The 15895-nt window shown below is 53.1% G+C and overlaps 1 protein-coding gene across 10 annotated transcripts in view; it reads right to left on the bottom strand.

Moving 5' to 3' along the window:
• The window catches only part of CFAP46 (cilia and flagella associated protein 46), a 135908-nt gene that overhangs the window by 28878 nt on the left and 91135 nt on the right, over window positions 1-15895 (bottom strand). For 7 of the 10 annotated variants that reach the window (XR_011543343.1, XM_070631431.1, XM_070631411.1 and 4 more), the window contains 13 exons: window positions 15373-15521; window positions 14438-14536; window positions 14002-14139; window positions 13565-13697; window positions 12488-12634; window positions 9833-10033; window positions 9619-9725; window positions 7738-7914; window positions 6632-6767; window positions 3098-3286; window positions 2142-2330; window positions 451-585; window positions 200-379 (listed from right to left, as the gene is read on the bottom strand). Coding sequence is in view for 8 of the 10 variants with exons in the window: in XM_070631431.1 (XP_070487532.1) it covers window positions 200-379; window positions 451-585; window positions 2142-2330; window positions 3098-3286; window positions 6632-6767; window positions 7738-7914; window positions 9619-9725; window positions 9833-10033; window positions 12488-12634; window positions 13565-13697; window positions 14002-14139; window positions 14438-14536; window positions 15373-15521 (1980 nt within the window). In the remaining 2 variants the exon portion in view is untranslated. The remainder of the gene's footprint in view (window positions 1-199; window positions 380-450; window positions 586-2141; window positions 2331-3097; window positions 3287-6631; window positions 6768-7737; window positions 7915-9618; window positions 9726-9832; window positions 10034-12487; window positions 12635-13564; window positions 13698-14001; window positions 14140-14437; window positions 14537-15372; window positions 15522-15895) is intronic. The other 3 variants (XR_011543348.1, XM_070631446.1, XM_070631450.1) reach the window with 1 other exon arrangement.

Genomic DNA, 15895 nt, shown 5'->3' with positions numbered 1-15895 from the left:
GCACAGTACGGCCTCCCCGACCTTCTTCCTGGGATCTACGGCTCTCTCCTCTAATTGAGCACCATTCTCAAGACAGAGGCCCCAGCTGCAGCCCAGCTTGGGGGGCCGCCAGCTGGGGGAGCACCGGGTGCTCGAGGACCTCCCTCCCCCGAGGTGGCCGAGGAGGGCCTCGTGGAAGGCACCCAGGGCAGGGCCGCACCTGTGACAACACCAGGAACTGGCAGGCGGCCGCTGGGTCCCGACTGCCGACGCACTCCACCATCTCCAGGCTGGCGGCTGCTGCGACGTCCAGGAGGCTGCTGCCCAGGGAGAGCTGCAGGCACTGCAGCAGCACCTCAGACGCCTGCGCCAGGTACCGCCGGGCCAGCGCCATCCTCCTCTGAGGGCGCAAGGCTTGGGCTTAGGCGGGCTCCACGGGAGGGCATGCGCAGGGCAGAGGCAGCAGCGTACCTTCAGATCTGAGCCTTTCCTGCTGTGCTCCTCGGGGGCTGTCCTGAAGGCCGGCAGGTCGCTGTTGTGCTCCTCGTCGTCCCCCTCCTCCTGGAGTATCTCCAGACCCTTGAGGCTGCTCGGCTCAGCACCTGCCTACAGAACACGCGCTGCCTGTCAGCTGGCGCTTGTCAGTGTGGACACTGTCCACCCCCGAGGGCACCCGCGGCTGTTGGGGCACCTTTGCAGGATGCCTGGGTGAGGCTGTGGCCCAAGGGCCCCAGTGGTTGGCAGGAGCAACAGGGTATCAGGGTGGGAAGAGGAGCAAGCCTGACTGTCACTGGTCTCGGGTCAGCTGCATTCTGTGCTCACTTTCCTTTGGCCCTTCAAAGTCACCTTCCCTGGGTGTTGCAACCCCAACCAGCACTGTGCAGCAGGGACCGAGGGAGTCAGGGGCCTGCCTGCCAGGGGGGTGGTAGGGACAAAGACACAAGCAAGCCCCTACCGGACCTGTGCTGGCCTGTCTGCAGAACAAGCCACCCTGACAGGGCCCTTGGGGATGCCAAGGAGACCCTGCCTGGGGCAGCCAACCCAGGAGAACTGGGTTGAGGGGGAGCCCCTGGGCTCGCAGGGTCACAGCAGGAGCAGTGGGAGGAAGTGAGTGGTGCATTTCTTGGAAGCCTCCTGCGCCCAGCCAAGTGAGACTCAGTGCAGGCTTCCCTGATGGCCCCTCCGAGCGGGCTACTGTTCGCACCACTTCATAGACGAGGACACTGGCTGGGACAGTGGGGGCCATGCTGCGGCCCCATTCCTGGTCCACGTCTACCTGACTCAGAACCACCCGGTACTGGTTGAACCATCAACTCACCCAATATAAGTGAGTCCCATCCTAGGCCCTGGGGACCCAGGACAGATAACCCATTAAGATGACCCCAGACCTGCATGCCCCACCCTGCAGGAAGGCGGGGGCACTAGCCCCAAATCATACTGGAGGGCAAATTTTAGCTGCTTGGGGCTGGGGGTCTTCCCAAAGGAGCAGATCTGTGGGAACAAGCTTGGCCTCCCCGCTGGGCAGATGCCCTCCAGCTGGAGGAGCTGGCACCCGCACAGGTGTTTAGGATGGTGATCTGGACCTTCCCCGACCTGCAGCAGCTTCACCAGAGTTCCTTCCTGGAGTAGGGTGCTGTCGTGAGGGCACCCAGGCCTGCTGGGCAGCCCTGCTGGGGCTTAAGAGAAGGGTTCAGGCCTGTGTGCACCCACGTGGCTGGTGGCCAGGGGGCTCGAGCCCTTGCTTTGGCCTCACTGGCCTGGGTGGCCCCACTGCACATCAGGCGGGGCTTTAGCACCAGTGCTCAGGCACACCCCCGACTCCCTGGCAGAGGGCTGCTGAGCCTAGGGAGACGCCAAGAGCGGAGACGTGCAGGACTCCTCGTTTGGCCCGCTCATGTGCCCGCCCTCCTCTCCCCCCTTACTCTCTGCGAGGGCAACTTTCCCCATAGGTCTGTCCCTAGGAGCCCATGTTTCTCTCTGGCCCCACTGGCCCCACTGGCAACACTGTGTCTCGCCTTTTTCTCCCTTCCTCAGGCCACGCCTTCTTAACCGAGGACAATTTGAGGCCTGTTTTATATCCCAGTTCTTACTAAGATCAGTGACTTTTAATTTTGTTTTTGTTTTAGGCACAGGCAGGAGGTCTGTGAAGCAGGAGCACTTACTGAGAGACTCTCCTCCCAGTAGGAGGCAGGGCGCACAGGGTCTGCGTGCACAGCCAGCAGGCGGAGGGCCTTCCCGGCCAGGCCCAGGACCCGGGCACGGATCTCCACGCAGCCGACACACAGTGATGGCAGGCTCCCCAGCTGCGCCAGCGCAACGTGGGCCAGGGTTCGCTTCAGCGTGAACCATTGCTTCAGGAACACAAACCTCATTAAGGTTACCCCCACTCCCGCCCCAGGAAACGCAAGAGGCCTACCCTCTAAGGTCCCCGAGATGGGATCCACCCTCTAAGGCCCCCTGGGACTGGTGACATCCATCACTCTGAGAAATGTCCCCTGCCTGGTGGGGAGGGTCTCCAGAGGATCACTAAAGGTTGCTTGTATAACCTTAATTTGGGGCTCATTGACAAATATGTGAGTTTGTATCAAATTTTAGACTATCTTTGATCCATTTATATTTACATCAAATTAATTTGATTCATACTTCATGAAATCTAAAAAGATGTCTAAAATGGCAGAATATATATTTCCTTCAAAACAAATACTTTGCAAACTCAACTTATTTTTCAAAAAAATGTACTTCCCCTTTCTCAAGCTCTCACATGGTGACATAATTAGTCAACGCAAAGTCATGACTCGGGAAGGAGAGCCCTAATGTGTGTAGGAGACACCCCCCAGTACGACCCCTAGTTCAGCAGCTAGTTAGGTCCCCTCGGGCCATCAGATGAGGCCTTTCCTCAGCAAGGCCTGGAAGCCCACCCAGCCGCCTGGGCTGCTGAGCAGGAAAGACACTCAGGGATCTTGGGCAGAATGCTCCGGGCCCTCCTATTCCCACTGGTCAGTCTTCTTCGCAGGCACACCGTGATGGAGACCCCCTCACAGTATGACAAGCCCCTGTGGATCAGAGAGGCCCCTGGCTAGACCCCAGGATGGGGCCCAGCCAGCCTCCTGATGGTTACCAAGCCGATGGACGTGTAGTCGCTCGTGCTCTGCAGATAGTCCGCCAGCAGCTTGTCCATGGAGCCCTGCTCCAGCTGCTTCTCCAGCGCGTCCTCCCAGCTCAGCTGCAGCATGTCCAGAGACATCTCCACGAGGCTGAGTTTGAGGCGCGCCAGCTTCCTCATCAGTGGAGTGTTGACGTTCTGCAGCTGAGACACCAGGACATTGTCGAGGCTCTGAAAGTGCCCCAACGAGGCTCAGCCTCCGTTTAAAGTCAGCCCCGAGGAGGCACCACGGACAGCGCTGTGCTCTGATGGTGTGGACACACCCACAAAACCACCACCACAATTAAAATAATGGACGGACGCCTCACCCTGCTTCCTCATCTCCCTTTGTAACACTCCCTCCCTCCTAGGAAACACTTGGCTACTTTCTGGCACTACAAATTAGTTTGTGCTTTCCAGGGTTTATGTGCACGGCGTCACATCGTGCGCACTCTCTCTGTCTTGCTTATTAGCTCCCTCCTTTTAACTGACTGCAGTTATCCTGATCATGATTGCCGATAATCCAGGGAAGAATTGACATCTTAATAATAGCAAGTCTTCTGATCCATGAACTTGATATATCTTTCCATTATTTAGATCTTTAATTTTTCTCAGCAGTGTTGTGTAGATCTCAGAGTAAAAGTTTTCACTTTTTTGTCGAGTTTCTTTTTTTATGCTGTCATAAATGGCATTGGTTTTTCAAATTTTAACATCTGATTGACCATTCCTAGTATCTAGAAATACAACATTAGTATTTGCATACTGTTCTTGTGTCCTGCAACCTTACTAAGCTCACCTGTCAGTCCTAGCGGCTCTATTACTCTTTCTGTAGATGCACAGGATTTTCTCTGCAGACGACCACGTCTCCTGCACAGTTTATTTCTTCCTTTGCAAGTGAATGCTTTTAATTTCTTTTCTTGCCTTCTTGAATTGGCTAGAACTCCAATACAATTCTGAATAAAAGCAGAGAGAGGACACACCCTGTCTTAGTCCTTATCTACGGTGGCGGTTTGTCCACTTCTCCAGCGCAGCGTTATCAGTTTCTGCTTCATTTATTTGGAAAGTCTGTTATTAGGTGTATAAATGTTTAGAATATCATGTCCTCTTGGTCGGCTGACCCCTTTACGCTATGAACAAATTCTTTGTCCTGGTGATGCTCTTTCCCTGACACTTGCTTTGTCCCATGTGGACGGGGCGCTCCAGCGCCCCAAGAGCGTCGCACGACCCGATCCTTCTGCCCTTTCGCTTTCACGGGGTTAGTCGGCGTGTTTAAGCAGCTTTCTTGCAGGCGGCTGAGAGGCGGGTTTTGCCTTTCTGTGCAGTCTTTGGATTCGTGTTCAGACCAGTTCCATTGGTGTGACTATTTTGTGATTAGGTCATGGCTCGTCGTCTTGCATGGTTTTCTAGTTGCCCCATCTGTTCTTCATTCTCTTTCCTCTTGTTCTGCTTTCTTGTGGAACAGGTGAATAGTTTCCATGATTTCTTTTCATCTCTTTCTTGGCTTATTAGGCATACTGCTCTGTTCTGGAATCTCTGTGGTTGCCTCAGGGTTCATGGTATATTATGCTACTTTGTGCAGAGTATGAAAAATCCTTTATTCTGTTGTACATTTTGTTTTCACTTGTGTTCTAAGCCCTATGCTACATTAGTTTTCTTAAATAGCCCATTATCTTGTAAAGAGACATAAATAACGAGAGAAGATCTTCTGTTTCCCCAGGAAGCTGACATTTCTGACACTCTCCACTCATTCATGATCATATCTCCATCTGGGATCCTTTTCCTTCTGCCTCGAGGACTGACTTAAAAGTTCTTGTGGTGTGGGTCTGCTGATGATGCATTCTTGTAGCTCTTGAATGTTTGGGAAAAAAGTCTTTATTTCACCTTCACTTTTGAAGGTATTTTTGCTGGGTACAGAATTCTTGATTGACAGTCTTTCTCTCAGTACTTTGCAGATGCTGCTTACCTCTCTTCTCCATCACACTGTTTCTGGTGAAAAATCTGTGGTCTTCTTATCACTGTTGCTCTGTACACAACATATGCTTTTTTCTCCAACTGATTTTGAGAAGTTCTTTTAATCTGGTTTTAAACAATTTAGTTATGGCCTTGGTATAGTTTTATTCCTATTCATAGTTCTTGTGCTTGGCATGCATTGAGTTTATTCGATCTGTGGGTATATGGTTATTTTTATTAAATTTGGAAACATTTCAGCCATTCTTTCTTCAAGCTCTTTTTCTGTGCACTCGTGCTTCCCTTCTCCTCGCAGGATTCCAGTCACACCAATTCTCACGCACCCAACCTTGTTTCTCACCCACTGACATGGTTGCTTACTCTCTTTCTTCCTTTTTTCTCCCACAGTCTCTATCGCTGTGTCGTCTTCTGCAGTGTCAGCCATTTATCCACCCAGTGCATCCTCCACCTCACACAGTAGTTTTCACAGCAGTAGTAGTCTGATTTTGGTCTTTTCGTGTCTTCAATAAGTCTACCTAATTTGGGGGCATCTAGAACACAGTCATAGTAACTGCTCTAACATCCTTGTCTGCCAATTCTGTGTCTGTTCTGGGCAGGTTTTGATTGATTGGTTAGTCTCCATATGATGACCTGCATTTCCCTGCTTTTTGCGTGGGAAGTTTTGCACGCAGCTTTTGATTGTCCTTTGGCGTGGCGATTTTTGCCTGGTTGCCAGACCTGGTGCATTTTACTTTTCAGTGGATGGACATGTTTCTACTTCTGTAAATGTCCTAGACCTCTGTCCTGGGGCAGGAAGTCACGTGGAGGCAGCTGGTCCTCTCAGGTTCTCCTTGTGAGGCCTTCAGGCGGGTCTGGAGCTGGGCTCGTCCAGGCTGGTGAGCCCGGCAGAGGCAGGCCCGCTGTCTGCTCTGCCCAGCACCCTGTATCATGCGGTTGTCCAGTTCAGCTGGTGGAGTGGGAACTATTCCCAGGTCTGCGTGAGTGGAGCTATTCCCAGGTCTGCGTGAGTGAAAGGCAGTTTCCTAGAATCCTTCTAAGTGGTGCTTCCCGGGTAGCGTCCTCCCAGGAACGTGTTGATCAGCCCCCAGCTGGACACCCTGAGGTCCCCTGAAGACCTCTGGAGCCTCCTTTCTGTGAAGCACTTACCTTGCTGGTCCTCTGTCCTGCAAAGTCCAGCTGCCCGGCCCTCCTTGGACTCGCAGCTCTATCCCCTCAACTCAGGCAGTCAGCCAGACCCCGCCTGGCTCCCCTCCTGTGGCAGCAGTGAGCATGGACAGTGCTGGGGTCACTTCTTCTCGGGTTTACTGCTTCCAGTTGCTGACATCCAGTGCTTTGAAATCCTTGTTTCATGTTTTTGTCTGTGTTGGTTGTTTCAGATGGGAGGGTAAATCTACTTACTGTTGCTCCATCTCAGCCACTAGTGGAAGTCAGCTGTTGTGTTTTCAAGGCAAGTTTAGTGTGTGTATTCACATGCTGACGGGATTGATCTAGGCATGAGGGAGTGACCAAAAATGCGCCCACGCACACAGGACACACACTTACGTCTTGAAGGGACAGCAAGCCCTGAACACTGTGGAATCGCTGCTCTTCTTCCGCCACGGCTCTCTGGGCCAAGTGGTACGCGGCCAAGTAGCACACAGTTTTCTGCTCTTCGTCTTTCTCGTCTTGGGCGCACAACCTTCATAAGATGGAAGAGTGGAACTTAGAGCAGAAATAGCACAGCATTATGTCATCAGTGCTAACAACACATGTGGTATGTAATTTCTGTATAATTACGTTGCATAATTTTATTAGCACTTAAAATTTTATAATTAGATGTTGGACATATAAAGATATTCTCAATATAGCTTAACACAAAAATAAGTAGGCACACTATACTATTTTTATAAAAAATTAAATCTGTGCCTAACAGATCAGATGAACCAAACCACAGTGTTAATCATACTGATTTAAATACCTAATTTTCCTGTTTGTGCTTTTCTGCATTCCTCAGTGTTCTACAATGACCATAAACTGTTTCTATAACAATAATAGGATTCAGGCTAGATTGCACAGGTGTCCAGGTTGCTTTTCCCTCACAGAGGCTGTTTTTAACACCTTCCATGTGATCTGCCTGTTGTGTTTTAAAATACCTGCGTGTACACCAAGCACTTGGTAGGCCGGGGCAGGGTGGAGGGTGGGGAGATGGGAGGAGAGTGTGTTTACTGAGGCTTCACCCAGTCCCTCTTCCCTCTGCGGAGGACAGCCCAGGACAGAGGGAGTCAGGCCAGCCCCTGCCCTGGGTAAGAGCGGGCCTCCGAGAGGTCACCTGAGGGCAGAGCCTGAGGCCAGAGCCAGTGCCAGCAGGTGCGGGGGTGTGTGGGTGTCCCTGAGGGAGGTAAGGGTGGCCAGGGAGTGGGGCCAGGAGGAGGCCGTGTTGGGGGCTGATGGGGGTTTGCCCCAGAGGAAAGCTGGGCATGTGGTCAGGAGGTGGGGGCAGTGGCAGTGGAGAGGAGGTTTCGAGGGGAGAAGGCAGGACGGGCCTGGGGAGGGGCTGTGTGCAGGGACTGTCACTGAGCACACTGCAGGCTGGCCCCTGGCCCTGCTCAGAGTGGCCTCCAGAGGGCCAGCTCTCGTTGTAGGCAGAATCTGCAGTGAGGCCCGCTCACCTCTTTATCTTTGCACGCTCCAGCTTTATATCCACACAGTGCTCTTGGTAGCCACAGCTGATGAACCTGTTCTCAATCTCCAACAAGTAGTCATCCATCTGGTTCAGCAGAAACGCGCGATCAGAAGGTTCGCCCTCAATTGGCTCCTGGGCGACTTGGATGCGGAGGCTCACAGACCTGCGGGGGCAATTCCTCTTTAGATGCTGCTGAGCACATGCCCTGAGGTAGCTGGTGGTTTCTGACAAAGTCAGCAACTCTAGGACAACATGGACCACCCATGTGGCTGCCACCAGCATCTCTAGCTTTCATCTAGGATGTGGGAAGAAACACCGTCGGGAGTGCTCCTTGAAAACCAGAAATCATGTAGGCCACATTCTTGGATCACAGTGAACAAAATTAGAAAGTAACAACCCCCCCCCCCCCCCACCCAGGCATTACATCCATTTGGAAATTCAAAACCACTCTTCTAAACAATCCTGAGCAGAAAAGAAAACCCACGTGGAAATGACAATCCATTCACATACCAAGTCTGGGGTGTGCTGCCTCGTAGGGCTCAGAGGTGTGTTCATTAGGGAAGGAGACAGAAGGGGTGGGGATTAAGTGATCCGCTGAGAAAAGAAACGACAGCCATGAACAGCCCCCTCGCCAGCACAGAAAGAAGAGCTGAGCTAAGACGAAGCAGAAAATTAAAAAGCAAAAAGACACGGGCCCTGCTGCTTTGGTCATTGTCATTAAGACAAAAGCTGCTTCTCTGAAAAAGTCAGGTTGTAACCTACAACTCTAATTTAGGAGAAGAGAGATGGCACAGATAAACTACAACGAGGGGCAAAGACCTATGCTGAAGACTTTGCAAGTTACAGGACAAGAAGCTGTGAACAGGGCCGGCCCCGTGGCCGAATGGTTAAGTTCATGCGCTCCGCTTTGGTGACCCAGGGTTTCGCTGGTTCAGATCCTGGGCGCCGACATGGTACCGCTCGTCAGGCCACATTGAGGTGGCGTCCCACATAGCACAACCAGAAGGACCCGTAACTAAAAATACACAACTATGTGCTGGGGGGATTTGGGGAGGAAAAAAGCAGAAAAAAAAAAAAAAGAAGATTGGCAACAGTTGTTAGCTTAGGTGCCAATCTTTAAAATAAGAAAGAAGCTGTGAACATTTATACTAACAGCTGAAAATCCAGAGGAAACAATTTTCTAGGAGAATACAAATTACCAGAAAGATGGCTCAAAAATACACTAAAAATCTGAAAGACGGATAACCATAGAGGAAATAGTAACACTCTTCCAAGTTCTGTCTCTAAAACGCCTGCGGCCTGTGCGCCAGCCCAGAAACCCTGCTGCTGCGGCCCCCTCATGAGGCTCAGACCACCAGCAGAGCAGAGACGAAAGGGGGGGCCGCCCCAGAGAGCCCTGTGCAACAGGACGGGACGCCCCCGACAGCCCACCAGCCAGGGTGGCCCCTGTTCCTAACCTCTGAGGTGACTACGGAAACCGACCTCATGCTTGATGGGAACTGAGAAGGTTCCCCGAGAAGTCAGGAACAAACCAGGCCACCTGCATGCCCATCCCAAGGACAAGGCTCACTGGAAAGGAAGAGACACTGCCTCCAGGAGCCAGCAGGCCAAAGTTGAAGCCACCTCCCTGAGGGGCCAGGCAGCCAGAGGGGCTCGGGGACAGAAGGCTCTGTTTCTCAGAGAAGGTCTGAAGTAAGCACAGGACACGCTGGGGCTTTCTGGAGCTGGGTAGAAGGGTGTGGGTACCTGGCCCTCGATATGCGAGTCCAGGAACTTCACAAGTTTGAAATATGGCATGAAAACTAGTAGATGGAAAAAGCAAACCAGACACTCATGTTAATTAACCGTTTTTCTTACAGAACATCACCTGGCTTCCAGGTCTGCGGCCATGAATTCCAACACAGACGATCGGTTAGGCCTTTCTTTCTTGAGAACCTTGAAGGCATCTATGAGTTTTTGAAACAGGTGGCAGACCTAAGGATGACACCGCCTTGGTGTCAGTGTGTCGCCCACAGGCCTCTGTCCCCGCTGGGCATGCCAACCACACCCAGGTGCAGCCCGGGGCGCCTGTAGCTCCTCACCGCCACTTCTCTTCCTTCCTTTTCCGTGCTCAAGAGCGCATCTGCCAGGGTCAGCGTCGACTTGTACCAAAACTCCTCACCTCCCCCCAGGAGCTGAGCCCTCTCTATCAGCTTCTTAGCTTGGCCATAGTTTCTCTCCTTGTTTGCCAGCTGTGCTAGAAGATACAGGCAGTTTGATTCTGCACAAGGATCCTCAAGCTCCTAAAAAAGATATTCATACGGAGATAGGATGGGGAGGAGGTGGGGGGAGAGAGTGAGCGGGAGAGACAGAGACAGAGAGACAGAGACATAGAGAGACAGAGTCAGAGACCGAGAGACAGAAACAGAGAGAGACAGACACAGAGAGAGTGAGAGATAGAGAGACAGACAGACAGAGAACGAGAGAGAGAGAGAAAGACAGGGAGAGATAGAGACAGAGAGACAGAGAGAGAGACAGACAGGCAGAGAGACAGACACAGAAAGAGTGAGAGACAGAGAGACAGAGAGAGAGACAGACAGAGGACAGACAGAATGATGGAGAGAGAGGGAGGGAGAGAGGAGAGGGAGGGAGAAAGGAGAGGGAGAGAGGGAGTGTGTGAGCACCTCTAGCCATTGGGCCTTTCGACACCCACCATCCACCCGGCTTCTCTGACCACTGAAGAGGCGGCCCCATATTTGCCCTCAGGGCATGGGGGTGAGCTTGAGGCCTGTGCAGGTGTTAAAACCTACTTCCAGGGTTCTAGAACGTGCTAATAGCCCTGAAAAGCCCCCTCCCTTCAGCAGCAGACTCCAGTGCCCTCTCAGGGTGCCGGCCCCGGGGCTAGGAGCACCCCTCCAGATGCTGGTCCAGGGCAGAGGGGCGGGTGACCTGACCGAGGATCCACATCTGTTAGGCTTTCTCTACACTGGCTGGCCAGGGCTACCCTCACTCCCCATGCATTGCACACGGTCAGAGGTGGCCCGCAGGTGGGGTGAGGTAAGGGAAACTGCTGGCCTCTGGACTGAGCCCTGGCAGGAGGACCCAGGGCTTTGAGGTAGGAAGAGGAGCAGTCCACGGTGGCTGGGCCCAGAGAAAGCAGCTAGCATGTGACCCAAAGAGGCTGAAGTGGGGGGCCTGGTAGGCCTGAGACCTCTCATCTCAAGAGCCAGGGCCCCAGAAGGCAAGTGCAGGCGTGGGTGTGGCTGCAATGTGACAGTGGCCAGGGCAGGCAAAGCAGAGGTGGACATAGAGAGGAGGTGGGCGTAGAGGCTGGACAGGATCGGGGACAGCGCCAGGAGCTGGTGGGTGGAGCCAGAGGGAAGAGGCTGAGAGCAGGTTCCTGTGGGAACCGCGTATGGGTGCAGGCACAGTCACCTCCTGAGGAGTAGATGGAGACAGGGTCCAGTCCCTGCAGACACGCGAGGGGAGACGTCATCACAGGGAGATGTCAACAAGGTTTGAGAGCCGTGACCCAGGGAGGAAGCCGAGGCGGGGGTGGAACCTGAGACTCGCAGACGTGGGGTGGGGGGCTCAGGGGCATGGGCGAGGGGAGGACCCTGAAACAGAACAGCTAAGAGAGAGACAGAGAGCCAGGGAGCTGGGGTGGGTGGATGGCCAGGAGGGAAGGTGCCTGTGGGCAGGCTGCCAAGCAGACCTGGTCCCCTGCCTTGTGAGAGAAGGTTCAGGAGGGGTGGGTGGTGGCTGGGCAGAGGTGAGGACGACGGTGTGGGCAATTCCTTTATAGGGCCTGAGGGGGGACTGACGGGGAAGGTCAGGGATGCACAGGCACAGGCTTGGAGGCCAGATTGTGGCAAGAGGGTGGGTTTGATAAAGCAGAGGACTTCTGTTACAAACCAGCGCCAGCTCACAACGGCCCACTGCCTTCGGCCTCCGGGGTCAGAGCGGTGAGTCCCCATCCACCCTTTGCGGCTCTCGCCCCCAGGAGCTCCTCAAGGCCTGTGCTCCTCCTCCTCTGGTCTCAGAAAAGCCTGTGGCCACCAGAGTGCTGTCCCCACCCCGCGTCCCACCCTGTGCGTACTCCCTTCATCAGCTGGCACAGCCTTCTTAGTCTCTTCCCCAGGCCACACTCCCTCTTGAGTCTGGTCTGCACACACCTGTCCCCACTGCCTGAAACAAAGATTGGAACCTCCCAAGGGCCACTTTTATAGTTTTATCAGGGACTTTTCTCTCTCTGGAGTTCTTCAAAACAAGTGACAACCTGTCTGGTCTGTAGCTGTGCCTCACGCTCCCAGTGGACGCAGTTCTGAATGCTGGATGGAGACGGAACCTCCTGTCTACAGGCTTTGGGGAGCAGCTGGCACGGGCAGGGCATGGGAGCTACAGTCTTTGGGAGGCGGGACGCACACGTGGGCGGCTCCACTTTGCCCCGGATTTTTCCCAAGGGCATCTATCCTTGTCGGGGACAGAGCCCAGGAGGAAAGCCACAGCCCAGCTGGGAAGAGGAGGCTGGAGCTTGGGGCTTCCAGGGGTGGGGGGCACCACCAGCAGGGCCCAGAGATCTGTGCTCCAAGGCAGAGGAGGTTCCAGAAACCCAGCAGGCCCTAGTAGCAGGGGGCTGGAATGCAAGCCATTCCAAGGGAGCTTGGTCAGCCCAGGCTTTCCATGAGCCCCAGGGAGGCCACAGACACCTGCAAGGCCCCACAGGCCCCGATGCCTGGGCAGGTGTGGGCCCTTACCTGGAAGGCCAGGTACGCCTCCGACAGGAGCAGCCTTGCAGGCTGGTACAGGTCCATCTCAAGTAGAACCTCCGCTTTGAGGGTCCACAACTGGGGAAAGGATGTTCCATCCAGGCCTCTCCCCGTCTCTTCGTTTATCTTCAAAATCTAAAAGACACGGCAGGCCTGCACTGCCACGGCCTCTGAAGTCTGTGCCCGCGGCTCCTCGGCAAAGGAGGTGGGAGCGCCTCCAAGGAGCCTGTGTCAGAGCAGGAGGCTGTGTCGTCGGCCCAGGTTCCGACCAGGCCCTGTGCCTCTGTGAGTTTTCCCTCCTGGGACACCTGTCTCCTCTACACCTCACACCCAACCAAGCCCACCACCAAGTGCGTCAGAGCCGGTTCCTGGGCCTCTCCAACTCCCTCTTGGGCTCTGAATTCTGTGTCCCCCCTACCCTGCCCCAGCTCCCTCCTCCTGGCTATCTTCCTGTACCAGGTAGCACCCTGACCAGCGTGCAGTGGTCACTGAGCTCTTGCAACTCAGCCTGATGCACGAGGGACCCTCAGCAGCCCTGGGTGCAGGTTGCGGGCTGAGCCTGTCCTGCAGGAGGAGCCAGCATGCTCTGAGGTCTTGGTGTTTTTCTACCCCGAGCATTGACTTTGGGAGCTCTCAAATGGAATCCCAGGGTGACAGGTCCTCTGTGACTTCAGAGCATGGGGTTGGGATGGTTACTTTCCTTTATGGGTGAGCCCATATGAGCTCAGCCCACCGTGTCAGGGAGAGCTAGTCAGGGGTCAGACCTCCTGGGCCCTCCCTTCCGGGCAACATGGTCTCTGCTGGGGACCCGTCTGTGCCCCCTACAGCCCATCTTCTCTGAAGGGTTGCGTGGGCCCTGGCAGGCCTGTTCTGTGGTGGCTTGCAGGCTCGTCCTCTGGGGAATCCCAGGGCCCCGCAAGGAGGGGCTCACCCATTCCTAGGAAACCAGCACAAGGGTTTGGACCCAGTGCGCAGTTAAGACAAGTCCTGGCTCACTGGCTGGAGCTGCAGTCCTGTCACCACCCCCTGGGCTAGGACTGAGGCACTTCTGGCAGAGGGGGGTACCTTATCCCTCGCCATGAGGGGCTGCATCTCTGCTTGCTGGACTGCAGTTATGGCCTCATTCAGTGCTCGCAGACTCTCTTCTAATAGTGGTTCCTTGTCTTTCTCCTTCTTCAAGGCAATTTCTTTTCTGCAGCTAATATAAGTAAAATAGACAAGATGCCCAAGAAGAAAAACAATGGCCAAGAAATAACTGAAAATGCTCAATTTCATTAGTAACCAAAGAAATATAAATTAAAATAGCTGCAAGAAGCCACTATTCACTCACGTGTTTACAGAGATTTTAAAAAATTCCAATGACTTAGCGGCACATATGACTCCCAATTTTACGTTTCTAGGCCATTCTCTCTTCCAAATTCCGGACTCATGCATCCAGCTGCTAATCTGCTATCCTGACCTGGACGTTTAGTACGCATCTCAAACTCCGGAGCAGAACTCACCCTGCCTGGAAAGGCAACTTTCCTCTGTGCGCTGGCGCCAACCCCAAGGGGCCCACACAGCTCCAGCTTCCCATTGTCTGTCCTCGTGGTGTGTCTTCAATTGCCACCTCCCTCACCTTCGCCACTCCAGCTGGACTCCTGTAAACTCTCCGTCCTCAGTCTCCCTCCCCTTGCACGGCCTCAGCCTCAGAGATGCCCGCACACAGGAGGGGTCAGTGAGTGATAAACTGCACCCACAACCAGGTACCGCCTCACCCCCGGGCCGAGGCCCCACAACACCCACTGCCCGGTGGTGGTGAGAGATGGGGGCCAGGGGCTAGGAGAGGACACGGCCGGAGCAGGGCTGGCTGCCCAAGTCCTTCTTTCTTTACAGGTGAGCTTGTGTCAGCTGAGAGTCAGCAGCCAGGAGGATGCACCACAGGTCCCCTGAACGTACCTCGCCTGCTCCATCTCTCCAAGGTACATCTGCCCGACCACTTCCTCATGGTAGGCAGCTGCTTCTCGCAGCTTCAACTCGGAACAGACCAGGGCAAGTCTGGGGGCAAGAAGGAGTGTCAGCACCGTCACAGTGAACACAGGGGATCAGTCAGACTGCACTGGCCTTAGTGTGCTTGATAAAAATTGGTAAATGCAAACAGAGATGTATAATTTGATATTTTCAATAATTTTTAAAGCTAAGAAAAATTATTAGGGAAAAATAACAGGTGGCTCTATCAAATTTCAGGTGGAAAAACATTTCAACACCGGTTCAGGTATTTCACTCAGTAGGCACTTGTGTTTGCGTGTCAGGGTCCCCTTTAGGGAAAGGTGAGGCACCATGGGGCTCTGACCCCTGCCACAGCTCAGGCAGAGGCTGCTGTGATCCTTGTGTAAAGCGATTTTATTTGAAGTGATTTCAAGCCTACAGAAAAGTTGCTCAAACACTGCACAGAACCCCTGCTGGTCCTTCAGCCAGACCCCCTCGGCGGCCGCTTCGCCGCTGCCTCCACTGCGCCTCTCCCTCGCACCCCCCCCCCCGCCCCCACTTCTCTCTCCCCTTCTCTCTCTCTCTCTCTCTGTCTCTTTTTCTGGACTATTTGAGAGTAAGTTGAAGACACAATGCCCCTTTATTCTAATAGTGTGTATTTCCTTAGAACAATGATATTCTCTTAAGGACCAGGGAGAAATTTAAAAATAAAAATTCTATTTTTGCGTTCAAGTATTTTGATTTATTTGGCTTTAAAAATCATAGGGACTTTATTATTTACAGAAATAGTCAACTACAGAATTAATATTTTAATTCTGTTTGCTTTTACATTGCTGTGGGGAAACTTTCACTTTAGCCACTTAGACGCTTCCCAGTTTCCCTGAAAGTAAAACAGGTGTACAGACCGAAGGTGGTAGAGATCTTTGAGGCTCTTGCTTTCTACCACGGAGGCTGCAATCACTACACCCATCTGCAGGACCGGGATCGTGAGCTCATCAAGGGACATCTTCTGCAGGGCCCTGACCAAGTGGTCCAGATAATATAAACTGTACGTCTACATAAATAGACAAGAAACATGTGAGGTCAGAGATGGGGAGGAAAGTCAGGCCACTTGCTCATCAGGTCTCTCTTTAAAGAACTCTGTCCTTCACAGTGCCCAGCACACGGATGATGTTCAACAAGCGGGTTTGTTGACTGAACGAATGGATGTTGTGCTCTCTTCCTTCTTGCCTTCAGTGGCTTTCACTTAGTCATGTGTAATTACCTATAATATTCAGCACCCAAGTTTAGCTAAAGATGCTCACAAAACAATCTGTTTATGTATTGATTCAAATTAATGTTTTTATTTTTTTCCACTAAAAACTACTGGTCCGTTAGAAAACAGAACTTTTTATGTGCACAAACAACTGCTTTAAAATTTAATATAGA

The sequence above is a fragment of the Equus przewalskii genome, chromosome 1 (genome assembly GCF_037783145.1).
Source record: "Equus przewalskii isolate Varuska chromosome 1, EquPr2, whole genome shotgun sequence".
NCBI lineage: Eukaryota > Metazoa > Chordata > Mammalia > Perissodactyla > Equidae > Equus > Equus przewalskii.
This window is presented reverse-complemented; position numbering and strand designations above follow the sequence as displayed.